The sequence below is a fragment of the Pinus tabuliformis genome, chromosome 8, assembly GCF_031772625.1.
Source record: "Pinus tabuliformis cultivar Carrire ecotype Pingquan chromosome 8, CPIR1, whole genome shotgun sequence".
Taxonomy (NCBI): domain Eukaryota; kingdom Viridiplantae; phylum Streptophyta; class Pinopsida; order Pinales; family Pinaceae; genus Pinus; species Pinus tabuliformis.
In genome coordinates this window covers 1,196,044,479-1,196,061,130 of record NC_142294.1, presented here as the reverse complement: position 1 = coordinate 1,196,061,130, position 16,652 = coordinate 1,196,044,479, and the positions used below count along the sequence as shown (strand labels likewise).

The 16,652-nt window shown below is 38.8% G+C and overlaps 1 protein-coding gene across 9 annotated transcripts in view; it reads right to left on the bottom strand.

Moving 5' to 3' along the window:
• Positions 1 to 12,007, bottom strand: part of LOC149239665 (glycerol-3-phosphate acyltransferase 9-like) — a 210,251-nt gene extending 198,244 nt beyond the window's left edge. For 4 of the 9 annotated variants that reach the window (XR_016246458.1, XR_016246456.1, XR_016246457.1 and 1 more), the window contains exons 1-4: positions 11,764 to 11,999; positions 11,582 to 11,655; positions 10,891 to 11,461; positions 9,041 to 9,098 (exon numbers count right to left, since the gene is read on the bottom strand). Coding sequence is in view for 5 of the 9 variants with exons in the window: in XM_089373477.1 (XP_089229603.1) it covers positions 9,041 to 9,098; positions 10,891 to 10,997 (165 nt within the window). In the remaining 4 variants the exon portion in view is untranslated. Of the gene's footprint in view, positions 1 to 9,040; positions 9,099 to 10,890; positions 11,462 to 11,581; positions 11,662 to 11,763 lie in introns of all 9 variants that reach the window. The other 5 variants (XR_016246459.1, XM_089373474.1, XM_089373476.1 and 2 more) reach the window with 5 other exon arrangements.
• Positions 12,008 to 16,652: the final 4,645 nt, after the last annotated feature.

Here is a 16,652-nt window from a genome sequence, read left to right as displayed (position 1 = left end):
CTTTAAAGTTCTGAATACAAATGTACAAACCCTCTTCATATTTATTTTCTTTGAAATTGATGTCTTTTTTTTAGACGAAAAAAACAGAACCTTCATTCCAAGTAGAGAGTTTTACAATGTCATGAGGCAATCTCTGTCAGAAAAAAACAGAGAAGCCAAAATATGTCTGTAATCCAATTACAAAGGACAATCTCTGTCTGAATATCAGAAAAACCAAAATAACTGCAATCCAAATACAAATAAGAGTCGAAACCAAAGAACACACCCCAGCATGAAAGGAAGAAAAGGGGGTAGTACATACCCAAGGAGAACAAAGACCTCCAAGAACCAACCGACAAAGAGACCAGATACCAACATCAAAAAAGAGGAGCTAAAGCTCAAAAAAACCAACCCCATGAACTCTGCCCAAAAGAGAATTTTTCAAAGAACAAAAAGCCAGGGCAAAGGGAGAGGCCACGCTTGGAGAGAGCATCAGCCTCCATATTTTGTTCCTCAAAAACATGCTGAAAAGAAACCGCTGGAAAAGAGGGGATGAGGTTCCTGATTTGTAGCATCCAATTACAGAGGACAGGAACATCAAGGGAGCATTGTCCCAGCACCCACTTAATCATGGAAAGAGAGTCACCAATGATCAAGAGTTTGTCTAGCCCAAGCCAAGAAGAACACTGGAGAGCGCCCCACATCGCCAGCAGCTCAGCCCTGCAATTATCACCCCTGCCTCCATACCAGAAAAACTGAAAGATAGTATCAGGGTCAATGTGGAGGGCGACACCACAGCCACAATCATCATCTGAGGAAGCCCCATCGAAGGAGAAAATGGGGAAGATCCCATTCAAATCCACTAAAGAGATGGATCGAGAAGAGGATTTCGGCACCCAGGGACCAATTTCTTGAAAGTAGGCCACAATATTCAGGGCAACAACCTTGATCACAGGGGGCCTATTCTAAAAAATAAGAGCATTCCTGGCCCTCCAAATCCCCCATAGAACATAGAGAGGGACCGATCTATAAGCTTTCGCTCTGCAATACCAAAGATTAATGCAATCATGAATAGAGTCTACATCGCTGATATAGGGGACACCCAGAAGAGAGGAGACCTCCACCCAAATCTCAACAGCCACATGAAAACTGAGGAAAAGGTGAGTGCAACTCTCTGAATTCCACCAACAAAGAGAGAAAATGCCAAGACCTAGAAATCCCCTCCTAATCAAGTTATCCCAAGTCAAGATGCGATTGTGAATAGCTAGCCAAGAGAAGCACTTGATTTTCAAGGGCATATTCCACCGCCAAAACCGTGAGGTACAATCAGAGAAGGGAAACTCTAGAGAGGTCGATGTAATGTGGGCATAAACTTCCTTGACCGTAATTTTGTTGTTACCAATGTGACCACCCCACACCAAGTTGTCCCACCCCTATGTAATCCTAATGCCAGCCAAGCAAAGGAGGGAACGGTAACATTCCCAATCTGTAGACATCTCCTCCAACAATCCAATCTGCCACGCATGAGGCCAAGTATCAGCAGCGCCAATGGTCCGAGACCATTCCCACAAGCTGGCAAGGGAGACCAACCCCCGAGTGTTAAGAGAGGAAATTATCGAAAAAGGAAGGAGGTGACAACCATTTAGACCTTTAATAGCGTCCAGGCCAATTTTTATTTGCATCCCATCGCCTACCATCCAGCAAAGGTTGCTACAAAGCCATGGGATGGAAAGTCTAAGACTGCTCCAAATTTTTGAAGGCCTGCCTACTGATGGGGCCCCTGCCGCAATCCATTCTTCCAGGCAAGATATCTGTATATATTTGTCGAACAAGATGTCCTGCCACAACCCCTTATCAAAGAAGAGTCTCCACATGTTCGCAGCCAACAATGCCAAATTGAAGCTTCTGGAGTCAATGATGCCCCAACCCCCATTCTTAACTGATCTGGAAATCGACTTTAGGCCTATGAGGTGAATCTTCTTGTCAAGACCAGATCTAGACCAAAGGAATTTGGCAACCAAAGAGTCAATTTTATTGATGACAGATTGCGGGATATGGAAGAGATGCATCCAATAGACTGGGATACTCAGCAGAACAACCTTAATCATAATGAGCCTACCACCCATTGAAAGCCATCTCTGATCCCAACTAGACAATTTCTTTTTGAACTTGGAGATTAACCATTCCCAATCCGATGAAGAGTATTTGCAAGGATTTAATGTACATCCCAGATATTTGAATCCAAATGACATCTCTCTAATTTTGACACCAAACAACCCAACTTCGAGAGTAACAGGGTCATTCACTTGATCTATGATCAACTCAGTTTTATCTATGAAAAATCAGAAACCTGATTCCTATTGCAACAACTGGAAATAGTTCTCCTAATTGTTAAATTAATTCTTAACAATTTATTTATTGTTCGCTACAACAAATACTGAATCAATCACACTGCAACCTACACAAATAAATTGTGGAAGAAATAAACATTGTAAGAAATACTAGCACATACACATAAAATAACACAGTTATTTTTGGACCAATGTTCCCGAAAAAACCCAACTCGGGAAAATCGGTGCAGCCGCTGAGGGTTTTATTATTATGCAGCAGTGAAATAAACTGAGTACAACTAGATGCCAAAACTGGCAACCCTATAGAGAAATACTGGCAAGAAAATCTAGTGAGGATAAATTCCTCACTCCACAGGCAAATCCCGGCACTGACCTCAACTCAAATTGAGTCATCCAAACTGCCTTTGCGTAGTCACTGCGTCACCCTAGCGCAATTGCTGCTTCTCTCAACTTGGAACAACTTCTCCTCAAGCCATCTGATCAGCTGTTGTCTAGGAAAATGTCTCTCTTGGCCTTTGGAACCTCTGCCCAACTTCTGGCACTGAAACTCTGCTTCTCCCCAGCAATTCGACTTTGCCTCTAGAGGCTACTACGCTGCTCTGCGTCAGCCTCACTGTGGCTTCTCTGCCTCTTTACAAATGCACTCATCGGAACTGGAATCCTTCCTCCGGTTTCATTGTCCTTGCCCCTCTCTCACTGCTTCAATTTCTCTGGCTCTCTCTCCAACAACTGAATGTTGCAACTGCGGAAATTGATCTGCTCATGAAATAGAACTACTCAAGGTTTTTCTCCAAACCCCATGGACTTCTTCTGAAAAATCCTTTGTTGAGACTTCAACGGCTAAGATTAGATCTTAATCGATGGCTAGGATTAACTTGAAGTCGATCCGTGTGAGTTTCTAGAACATTCACACCTTGACTTAATTAATTCTGATTAATTAGTCATATTCCCTAAGTTTAGACTTAGGAAATATTTAAAAACTGACTAATAATCTAATTAAGTCATTTCTAGGCGGAATTTCCAAAAACGATTTCTGGGTTTTGGAGATCTCATGCATTCTAGCCTCTCCACAAAATTTCAAGGCTAGAACACATCTGATGCTACAAAAAATAACACTCCCTCTTAGCGAGGAATGTGTTCTAGAGTTGTTGCCTCCTGTAGCAACACCCTGTCTCTGCATCATCTCCTGTTATGTTGTTGATGTCTGGTTGTTGTTGCCCACCAACTACTGTGCAACTTTGATATGTGTTGCATCTTTGCTGCTACTGACTTTGTTGAACTATTGCCAACACTGCAGCTCCCTCTCTATCTGTTGTTGTTGCAACTGCAACATTTGCAATTGAAAAGCATCCAAAACATTGAATCAATTGTGATTAGTATGATACATTTGTCACCAGAGTCTCTGATTGTTGCTAGTATCTACGCTGTCACTGAGGCATTTACACTGCTGCTGACTCTGCACTGCGCTCCCCAGCATCTGACTGCAACTAGACTTTGCAACTGTCACTATAGCATCTGACTGCATCTACTACCACTAATCCATCCTGCAACAAAATACTGTGAGCTTCCCGTAGCAAGGTACTAATTCAAGAGGTGGACCTTCTCAAGAATCCTGCTCATCTGTAGCACTCTGGAGCTACAAAACCAAGTCACCCCACTTGACTCCTACGGGTCTGTCAGTAAACATGGCGAAGTTTTCCTCTAGCTTGGAGGATAGCCTATCAATATCTGCTGAAGTTGCCTGTTGGTCCTGCTTCTCTTCCTTGTCCTTCTTCCTAGGAGGACATTGGGTATTGTAGTGACCAAGCTCAGCACATCTAAAGCACTTGACCTTTGATAGATCCTTCCTCTTATGGTGCTCCCCCTGTCCTTGACTAGGAACCTTTGATGCGAGGGCCACATTCTCCTCCTCCACCTACTTCGATCTGCTGCTGCTGCCACTGATGGAATTCTTCACTAGGTCCCATCTTAACTCCTGTTGCTGCAAATTGGCCCACATCCTATCCCACCTTGTTAAGGTTTCTCTGCCCAAGATACTTTGGAAAAATACCTGCCACTCCTCTGAGACACCATTTAGTGCCAATCACACTAGCTCTGTGGGTTGAGGCGCTGCCCCAATAGCTGAAAACTAGTCCCAGATCTCCTGAATCTTGGTGAGGAAGGTGTCTATGCGTTCCCCTTTTTGCATCTTGGTGCATCTTAGCTTCTCCTCTAAGTACATCTTCCACTGCTCGAAAGTGCCCTGGTATAGCGTGGAAAGTGTATCCCACATCTCTTTGGTCGTTCCCTTGGCCACTATGTGTTTCGCAACATGATCCCGGACACCATCTAGGATCAATCTCTTTGTCCGCGCCATCTCCTTCTTGTACTCCTTCAGTTGATCTACATCCGTGGGGATAGTTACCACTACATCTATAAATGTCTTCAGGTCGTACTCATCCAGAAGGAAGGACATCCTTGCCATCCAGCTAACATAGTTGTAAGCACCATCCAACCTCTCTTGATCTCGAAGTCCAGCAACAACCATCTCAATAAATGTCGAAAATCTTCTCTTCCCTTCTGCTCAATTGTTGCTCAGCTATTCGCACTCCCTTCTGGAGTGAGAACCTCTGCACACAACCACTGTTGATCTGCAGGGAAATCGAACTTCTTGAGACTAGAAGTTCCCAAAGGAAAATTTTCCCTCTGTGTGTGCCCTTATTCCACTTGACGCTAGCTCTGCTCTAGCAAAATGCTGCAAAACTACTGTGTCCAACTAGAGATCTTTGCGAAAATTCGGGTTGCTCCCTCTGCCTCTGGAATCCCTCGATCTGGAGAGATCAAATTTTTTGTCCCTCTCTCAGAAAAATCGATTCTTCTGAAGAAATTCGACCTCCTGGCCAAGTGACCGCACTGCCTTCTGGGGTTTCGATCTGTTGCCCCTCAATGAACAGCGAAACTCCCTCTTCCTTTGGTAATGATCTCTCTGAGTGATCATATGCGCTCTGATACCATGTGAAAAATCGAAAACCCGATTCCTATTGCAGCGACTGGAAATAATTCTCCTAATGTTAAATTAATTCTTAACAATTTATTTAATGTTCGCTATAGCAAATTCTGAAGCAATCACACTGCAACTTACACAAATAAAATGCAGAAGAAATAAACACTGGAAGAAATACTAGCACATATACATAAAATAACACAGTTATTTTTGAACCAATGTCCCCGAAAAAACCCAACTCGAGAAAACCGGTACAACAGCGAAGGGTTTTATTATTATACAGCAGTGAAATAAGTTGAGTACAACTGGATGCCAAAACTGGCAACCCTACAGAGAAATACTGACAAGAAAATCTAGTGAGGAGAAATTCCTCACTCCACAAGAAAATCTCAGCACCGACCTGAGCTCAAAATTGAGTCGTCCAAACTACCTCTGCACAGTCACTGCATCACCCTAGCGCAGTGGCTACTGCTCTTAGCTTCGAACAACTTCTCCTCAAGCCGTCTAATCAATTGTTGTTTGGGAAAATGTCTCTCCTGGCCTCTGGAACCTTTGCCCAGCTTCTGGCACTGAAATTTTGCTTCTCCCCAGCGATTCGACTTTGCCTCTAGAGGCTACTGCACTGCTCTGTGTCAACCTCACTATGGTTTCTCTGCCTCTATGCAAATGAACTCACCGAAATTGGAATCCTTCCTCCGGCTTCATTGTCCCCGCCCCTCTTTCACTGTTTCGATTTCTCTGGCTCTCTCTCCGGCAATTGAATGCTTGCTACTTAGGAAATAGAACTGCTCAAGTTTTTTCTCCAAGCTCCATCAACTTCTTCTTATAATCCTCTATTGAGACTTCAACGGCCAAGATAAGATCTTAATCGATGGCTAGGATTAACTTGAAGTCGATCCGTGTGAGTTTATAGAACATTCACACATTGACTTAATTAATTCTGATTAATTAGTCATATTCCCCAAGTTTAGACTTAGAAAATATTTAAAAACTGAGTAATAATCTAATTAAGTCATTTCTAGGTGGAATTTCCAGAAAGGATTTATGGGTTTTGGAGATTTCATGCATTCTAGCCTCTCCAGAAAATTTCAAGACTAGAACACATCCAATGCCACAAAAACTAACATTATCTTTATTAATCCACAGTCCAAAAGCTTTGCCAAAATCATCAAAAATCTTATGAAAGACCTCCCATTCCGATAGTTTACTTGCCCCAACGCATAGAATGTCATCCACAAACATGAGATGGGAAATATTGCATCTTTTGGAGAGTTGGCATCCCTCAATGTAGCCATCTGCTGATTTGGACTTTATCCCTCTACTGAAAGCATCCATAATCAGAATAAAGAGGAGTGGGGACAAAGCACAACCTTGTCTAAGGCCCCTGAATATTTTGAAGAATTGTGTAGGCTCACCGTTGATGAGAACAACTATAGAAATTGTAGATAAACAAGCCATTATCCATTTAACATGCCTGTGCGGAAAGCCTATTTTGTATAGAATCATCGAAAGGAACTCCCAGTCCACACAGTGAAATACCCTGTAGAGGTCGATCTTCATTAGGCATACTTTAAGCTTCTTCGATTTGACCAAGTGGATGCACTCTTGTGCAATTGCAATGGCATCTTGAATTCTCCTGTTTGACAAAAACCCAAACTGCTCCAGAGAAATGTGAGATGAAAAAATCTTTTTGATTCGGTTGGATAGGAGCTTAGAAATCATTTTATATATGGAATTACATAAGGAAATAGGCCTGAAATCAGAGAAAGAGATCGAGGCCTTTTTCTTAGGAATTAGAGATCGAGGCCTTTTTCTTAGGAAGAGCCCAAATGGAATTTGTTTGGTTCCTTTTAGAAGCAGCCCGATGAAAAACTGTGTTCCGGTCGCCACCCTTAACCCATGCAATTCGACTCTTATGTGTCCATTCTTGTTCCTACAATTTAAGGATTTTGTCCTTCCTCCTCACAAGATCCAGTAATTTCCTCTGCTATAGGTCAGAAAATAGACCTGGAGCAATCAGGTCCCACAGACGAGCAATATCCTCATCTATTAGAGTCAATTCTTGACAAAGGGAAATTCTCCTGTATAAATCCAGACCCTCGCTTCTTTTTTCAGTGAACTGAGTTTATTCGATAGCCTCATGATAGGATTATCAATAGCAGGGAATACTGGAGAAAACCTGGACTGTTTGACCAAATTCTGAAAATCCACCTCCTCTAACCACATCGTATTAAATTTGAAGGGTTTCTTGGGAAAGTCCAGCTCCTCAATCCATTCCAAAATGATTGCATCATGGTCCGAGATATCAGAGAAGAACGCCCAGGAATGAATTTGATTAAGTCTCTGACAGAGGGTAGAATCAACAAGGAATCTGTCAATTCTTTTGGCAATTCCATCTTCACCCGAGTGTTCATTTCGCCAGGTAAGACACAGAATAGCTGGAGCAACGTCCCTGAGGGCTTTCCGATCAAACAGATGTTTGAAGAAATTCTCCAGCGAGTCAGCCTTGGCCCTGAGACCCCAGCTCAACGATCATAAGATTAGAAATTAAATATTTTTATCTTATCAATACATTCAAAATTTATAATTCAAATCAAATGGCAAATAATCGTACTGGTTTGTCAACCTATTTTCCAGAAACACAAAATACCATATGAGAAAATATGTATTAGTTTTTATTAATAACATCTTAACCAACATTACATCTTGCCCAGAAAAACACTCAGATCAATTCACCACTACTTAGAATGTTACTTTAGTCAATTCATTCAATTGTGGTGTGGTGGTAAGTGAAGACATTTATTTACAAAATGATCCAAGTTAGAAAAGTGTACACTAGGTCACTCTAAAGGCACATCTTCCAAGGAATTCGTATGGAAATTCACACACAATTCAGACTAGTTCCAATAGGGCTGTATCGTAAACATGTCATTTTCCATGGCAGAATACCACTCTTCAATCCCACCTGCCTATAAACAGTATAGTCATCTCAAGTGCCTTCCTTTAAGACTGCACTCTCAGAATAATCAGACGGTCATCGGCTGAATCATAAACATGTCATTTTTCATGGCAGAATACGACTCTTCTATCCCACCTGCCCATAAACAGTATAGTCATCTCAAGTGCCTTCCTTTAAGACTGCACTCTCAGAATATTCTGTATGTAATTACAAATTCCTCCTCTGGTAATTCTTGAGGCTACATGTCTCAATCAGACAAAGGATAGCATGTGCCAGTGCCACCAAATCCTTAAACAAGAAGAGCAAGAAATATAATTTCACCGTATAAACACCCACTCAGACAGGATAACCTTTGGGGAGAACTAGATCAGTTTAAAGTTCAAAACTTCAAAGCAAACAAATGAAGCAAATGACAAAAAAGTGAAAAAACAAATTAATATATAATAGCTGCTTTTGAGATAAAATCGTATAACCAGTTGCAGTCAAAAATAAACAACGGAAAGAGCTCCTTGCTTGAACCCGTGATATGGATCCCAAATAAATGCAACTTGTTAGGAAAGCTTTCAGCATACAGGTGAACATTTTTACTTTCAACAATTTTTTTGCATAGATACTCTTTTCTTTCAAATTATAATAACAAAACAAACTTCATTTCAATTTCTGATTGGTCAAAGAAGCAAGGTGAACACTCTTCACAACTACTCTGCTTGTGCTTTTATAGAGCTAGTGGACACTTTGTTGAGATAGAGAAAGAATGTGGATACTCACATCAACTATAGCACTTGCCGCTTCATTCAGAGTATGTGAAATATCGAGCAAATCCCGTCTAAATTCGTTGAGGATGAGCTTGATAGCATAATGATGGTTCTCGAACAATTGCCAATAATCCTAGAGACTAACACAGTATAATGCTCATATATCTGATCACATGCACAGTGTGATATCCAAGCCCTTCCTTCCAAAGAAAGAAAACACATGGATAACAATAAATAGAGTTGCCACTACAGGAAGGCGACAATACCATATGTGGAACAAGTATTTATTAGAATGCCGTCAGCTGAGATTTATAAATGCATTGGAATTAGTTCAAAGTTGTTGATTTGAGTGTTACAGATATAAATTCACGCCAGAGAAGGATTGTATGAACTTGATTTAGTAATATTCTGGAACTGTTTATACAGACTCAATATAACACAATATAGCTTTTTCTTTCTGAAAAAATATTTTGGAATGAATTTAATTTGATTGTAAATTTCTGAAATATTTTAGAATCGGATAAAAGTCAATTATTTAATCCATCTCCTGTGCATCAAATTCCCTTACTGTAAATCAAATTTAAAATATTCGCATCAAATTCCCTTCCTGTAAATCAAATTTAAAATATTCGCAAAGGATACTCGAAATTAAATAGTTCACGAAAATTCCAAAGAAATGAAATATCCCCAAAATTTTGCCCTAAGTCCGGCAATATGTCCATGTTTCAACACAGCATATACGTCTTCTATAATAGAATATATGCATGACGTAGGATATCTAACTCCTGCTAGACATGTGTCATGATTACAAACCCTAAGCTAAATTAGCTAGAGATCTTTATTGTATAATATATTAAGGATGTATAACATATTTCAGTGGGTCCTACCGTTCTCTGCTTTTCTTCGTACATGCTAAGAGAATTTTAACGGTTATGATTTATGAATGTGGATAGTGAAAATTGCCAAGAAATTAGATATTCTTAAACATTTGCCCTAACGCGGGCAATATGCATCCGTGTCCACTCACAGTATGCATTACGCAGGTAAGATTTGATCTATCCGGATGTACAAATCCAGGATTTATTGGCAAGGGGTCTTTCTATTTCGGTGGCTATTCCGCTTAAGAATTATGTTATTTTTATAGATGGCTATTCCGCTTAAGAATTATGTTATTTTTATAGAGAAGTTGGGTAGAAAGAAGAAATATTGCATTGAGGAATTTAATTTTACTTGTGATTTACAACAAAAGGAGTTTATTGGAACTAGCATTTCGTGGAGGGCAAAGGTTCTTATTGCTCAATTAGGGACCAACTCACATCAACTTCTGTGTGAAACAGGGCGGTGGAAAAGGCCTAAAGAAGATTGGGAAAAACAGGTGTGTACATTTTACAGGTCTGGGGCTGTGGAATCAGAAAAACATTTCATTTTGGAATGTGATGCATCCAAAGACATCATAGAAAGTTATGAGAACATGTTACCATCAGTTTCTTGGCATTGAAGGGATTGTTGGAAAGTTGAGTCAGCTCATCATCAATTTGAATCGGAAAGAGGCTGAATTGCAAAGAGCCAAATACAGATAACTAATAGTCTGATAGACTATTTTTAGTCTGGTGGACCTTAAAATATCATTTCATTTCTTTGATTTTCTTGGTATATATTAAGACTTCTCCACATTTTGTCTGGTAAATAAACACTGCAAGTTCAACATTGAGTTTTTCTGGTGTTTTCCTTCTTGTAAGCACTGTGGTTAGGCTCCTACTAAGTCCTGATCTTAAGTGAATGCGGAAAATGTAAGCGACTCTAAACTATGCACAATTCGCTGAAATTTTGACAAAATGAAATCAAACATAAAGGGAAGGATACAGCAAAATTTTCCTTGCTGGCTGCAGAGTGCCGTCCAAATGTGCCTCCGTTAGATACTCTTCGACGTTGGGCTGGTCCAGATCAACTTCTGACTTGGAAGAATTCATTTTCCAATACTCACCTGGCTACTGACAAAATAAAACCCCGCGCGGAGGTCTGGAGATGAAATAAATAGCACAGATTCTGATCCAAGAAGAAATCGAAGGCCGAGAAGCTCCCTGGGGTCTAGAGACGCTGCAACACAGGCCCTCGCGTCTCTAATATTTAGCAACAGTAAGTTGACAACAAACTTGCTCCGGAAGCAGATGTACATATAATTCCTCTAGATGCACAGCACAGAACATGCAGGGCCAATCCAGCTGACTAATTAAATGATTTCATGATCCCTTCAATTATATTAAACAAATTTACTCCTTTTTTCCGGAACAGCGAAGCCGAAGTCTTAACTAACAACCTCAAAGCTACTAGTCTCCTGAGCCTAAAAGGCAAAGAATTTAGACCGTTATCTCAAAAGCAGCCTCCCTAATGCCTTCCGATGTTAAACATTTTTTGCCTATTTTTTTCCTCAAATCTGCAATTTCATTTTAAAAACCCATTACATAAAAGATGATAGTCAGTAGCCTGCAAGGTTCTAGAAGTCTCCGTGTGCAATCATTTTAACCTCAATTTGAATTAACTATTGGGCAATTACCTTAGTGGCAACAATCTCGGATGCTCTCACAGGGAATTTCGCTTGCAAGAATTCTCGGGCAGCTGCTTCGTCCTCTGCTTCTCCCATTACATAAAAGATGATAGTCAGTAGCCTGCAAGGTTCTAGAAGTCTCCGTGTGCAATCATTTTAACCTCAATTTGAATTAACTATTGAGCAATTACCTTAGTGGCGACAATCTCGGATGCTCTCACAGGGAATTTCGCTTGCAAGAATTCTCGGGCAGCTGCTTCGTCCTCTGCTTCTCTGCTGATGAACATGAACAGAGAGACAAGAATGGGGAAAACATTCAAAGGTATTAGTCAATCTAGCGAAAGAGACTAACCTGAAAACGTTAACCATATCCACCATTTCATGGTCCACACATAGCCAAACATGTGGTTGTTGAACATCAGTCGGTTGAACAGTATGAGTGCGTTGAACAAAATTCCAGTTTTGCCCATTCAAAAATAATTGGTTGAACAATGGCAAATATTCAATTCTTTTGAAAAGTACAAAGGAACATTCAAGTAATAGGAAAATAGTATTTTGTGTAGAATCACTGGTTTACGTCTAGTTTTATTAGGTAGTTGGTTTAAATTTATGAGGAAGTTGAAAGTGGGAAATCTAAAAATTGTTTTATGAGATATTCCGGTTTTACTAAACTTGGAATAATTTTGGTTATAGTATCTAGCACAATTATAAAAGTTCAATGGATAATACACATCAATTTGTAAGAATTAAAATATTTATTTTATTTATTAAATTCTGAATAATTTTGGTTATAGTATCTAACACACTTATAAAAATTAAATGGATAATAAACATTAATACACATCAATAGATAAGTATTAAAATATTTATTTTATTTCATAACATATCTAATTATATATAAAGGTGTTAAAAGATTTTGAAAATCATAAAAACTCATTAAATTATAATTTTATTTTAAATTATTATTATTATTATTAATTATAAAAAGAATTAATATATCACTTAAACATATATATTTTAAAAAAACAAGTAATAAAATTATTAATTATGCAGATTCAATTTTATTTTATTATGGAAATTCTTAACTTGTAAATAGATTTTGTTATAATATTTGCTACGGGAAGGTGGGTCCCTTGTCCCACAAATAAGAGGGTCTTATACACCAATTTGGTGTCTCTGAACTTAAAATTGGATAATAATAATAATTATTATTCTATCCAACATCAAAATTAACCCAACTCAACTCAATTAAAAAAAAATGAATATCCTTATATCTCTATTAGTCAAAACGACTCGATAATGTCTTGATTAAAAAATACTCGTTTGTGAAAATAAGGCCATGTAAAATTGCCTAAGTTGTCATGGTTACGAATGCCTTTGTCCCTTTCCCCTTCTAGAATTCATTAGTTTAAAATCTGCCTCTATCTTGTTAATGGTTATTAGTTCGAGTGGTTGAGATGGTGGTTTCTCATCCCATCCACTTGGGTTCAAGTCTTCGATGACATGATTTTTCATAGTAATGTTGAAAGGATAAACATCATGTTGGAGTCTAGGATCCCGACTCCAATTTCCGGCGATCTCGAGGAGTCTCGGTCCTAGGCTGAAGTATGAGTTTCTGGTATATGTGGCTTGTAGGTTGTTGCATATATTTAGGGAGGTCACTAGTTCCCAATCTAAAAAAAAATTGTCTCTATCTATTTATCCTCAAGCTTTATGTCAGTGACATACATATAATTAGTGTATACATACTCGACCCTTTGACATTTTGGTGATCCGTATACATACTCGACCCTTTGATTTTGAGTGTTTTCATATTAGAGATAATATCCAATTGTGTTTTAAATTGGTTTTTCTAGCTGTTAAGTGTAACTTATTTTGTTAGTGAAATTGGTTTTTCTTGTTGTTAAGTGTAATTTTATGTCCACGTGTAGGTAGTCTAGTCTCCATCTTTACAAACATATATATTTCATCGAGTCTCTCAATGAGATATTGCATAGATCGTTATGTCTTTCGTGTAGGTCAGAACTTACCTGAAAAGGAATTTCACTACTAGTAAAGTAGAAGATCAACAAACTAGTAAATGAAATTGGTTTTTCTTGTTGTTTAAGTGTAACTTATCTTGTTAGTGAAAGATAATATTTAATATAATTTTTATTAAGATTTTAGTTTTATTAGTGATGTGTTAGTATTTAATTTTTACTAAAATTAAATTTTTATTGTCTGCCAAAAACTTCAACGGGCCATAACTTTTATATAGGGTGTCAGATTGAGGTGTTGTTCGCGTTGTTGGATTTAGAATGACGAGCTCTTCAATTTGAGATAGGTTTCGCTAAATTTATAAGACTTTGAAAATTTGACCTTTTAGGATCCTCTTGAATCATTCCACCCCACTAAGAAGCTTTTGGTCATCCAAAAGAATGAACATAATATCCAATCTGATGTACTCACATATCTGCACAACAAGTGCCTTGTCAAGCCACGCTTCCTTCTCCTTCACCTCTGTGCTTCGGAGCCATAAGTGATGAACTAACACTTCCATTCTATGCAAACCTGTAGTACATTCTTTACAAAATACATGTTCTTAATACAAGTCCAATCATGACCCAAACAACCCCATACTTGCCAAGAGTTAATTAACCACACTATTTGGTCAAGTTTATATCATAATTACAACAAAAACCAATACCCCAACTATCAACAAAAATGGCCAAAATTATCATCATGATGAACTCATAGGTGATAGAAAACACTTCATCAATTTTACAATCATTTCACAACATGTTATTTACAAAATGCTACCATGACAAGCTGTTATATCTAATAAAACCATCTCTCACTCAACAAAGTGAATGGGTCGTCTCCTTATGGATGATTCACTTATTGAACAACTTCACTAGTTGGTTCCTTCATAGGTGCTTTCTGGTCGTGGAGTAGTTGGCATGTGGCTCTATGATCTCCATCATTATTGTAACGACTGCAATGATTCTTTATTCTCCAAACTTTCTAGACCATCTTGGAATGCTTGTTCCTCGTGCATCCCTGTTGAGGAGAATTTCTAGTGGAATCCTTACTATCACTCGAATGTGGTGATGTTCTCCCTTCATCCGTCATTGGTTGGTCACTGGTTGTCTTGGAGCATTCTCCAACCTCCTTTTTGACATAACCAAGTCCTGCATAGCATGGCAATTCCTCCACTTTGATGGGATTCAAAATGCCTTGGCCATTAATGTCGAGGCCTTTTCCTTGATACCCCATTGGGCCATTTTCTTCAACAATTTTGATCCAATTCCTATAGTATGCTTCTCAAAATCAATGGAATCATCATCATAAAAAGAACATGAAATTGAAGAATCACTTTTTATCTCAGGTTTGTTATGCTGCAATTTTTCCAAGGCCTCCTCCTTGGCTTGTAACTAACATTGCAAACTTTTTTTCTCCTCTTTTTCTTCTTGTAGGAGTTTCCTTAGTTCAACATTCTCCGCTTGAATGCTTTTGCTAATCTCTTCAAGTTCTTGGAGCCATGCAATCTTTGGTGCCCTTTTTATCTTTAGTAAAACATCTGCTAAAATATTTGTCTCATCACCCAAATCAGAACCTAAGTCAATAGGTCCATCACTTGTAATTCCAAGAGATATGATCTTCATCTCATCACCCAAGTCATATCCCAGGTCAATTGGTCCAACACCTGCAAATGTTGTAGCTGTGATCTTCTCCTCATCCTCTGATTCAAATTATTGGTCTTGTTGCATGGTAGTGACCATCTTATGCTTGTCTTTTCTGCCATTCCTCTTTGGCCTTAATTCTGGATGCAATTTCTAGAAATGCTCCTCATCATGCCCCTCTTTCTCACAATGAGTATAAGAGGACTTTACTTCTTTTCTCTTAGCTGTTATTGTCCTCTTTGGGTGGTCATCTTGTTCATGCTTCCCCATGCTTTCAAGATGTACAACCTTCACACTAGCTTCATCAAGAATTTTAGTTTCAAATAATAACAATGAATGACACAAATAGTTATGCAAAGATCCAATGTATTTTGTCAACGTCTCAGGAAAGTCTAGTGGAACATTCAATGCTAAAGCTTGTTTCCTAAACTCTTGTGTAAAATTTTGAACATTTTGACCTTTACTTTGTTTCAAATGTTGCCATTCCATCATGGCCCTCTGTTTGTAGCCCAATGGGTAAAGCTTTCCTCTTAAAGCATAAACAAACTCGGACCAAGGTGAAAGAATTTTATGATTACTCTTACCACCTTTTTGCAGCTTACTTTCCCACCATACGAGAGCAATTCCACTCAATCGAAGGGATGCTAATTGAATCTTGGCCTCAGCCTCTTTGATTCGTTGTATGAGGCAATATAATTCAACCTGTCTGATCCAGTTATCTAGCTTTTATGCATTAGATTCTTCATTAAACACAAGCAAATCAAACTTGACATCCAACTTGAAAAAACGATTTTTGTGAGTTTTCTACTTTTAGAATGATGAGAAGATGAGTAAGAAGTGTAGCATTCACCAAAAGATGGAGATGGGGGTTCATGAGGCTCTTCTCCTCCTCCACCTTGATTTATTGAGGCATGATAATCTAGTTATTTCTTCTCCTTCTTTGCCATTGTCTTCTCATACTCTATAAACATTTATCAACTTTTTCTTCCATGGTGTAGAAGACCTTGTGAAAATTTTGCTCTTCCTCCAACCAAGCATCTTCATCTACGATTTTCCTTCTTCGCATCGCACGCCCCGCTTCTAGATCAAAGGACTTAAGTGTTCCTTCACCTCTTTGGATCTTTGCATTGGTTATCATACACTTGCAATTCAAATTGACATAAGACCCACTCTGATACCAAACTTGATCCGGATTTTTTCACCTCAATGATGCATACATAATTTAATATAAAAGGGCATGTAACCATGAAAGCATATCACATAAAATAAACAGAAATAAAGTGAAACCATGAGAAAGAAAGCCACAAAACAAGTTGATAATGGAGTTCACCCAGTGCAGGTGACGTCTTCGGGCCCTACTCAATGTGGGGAGGCATCTTTCATTAATCTCTAGTGAAATCAAATTGCATTACATTTAA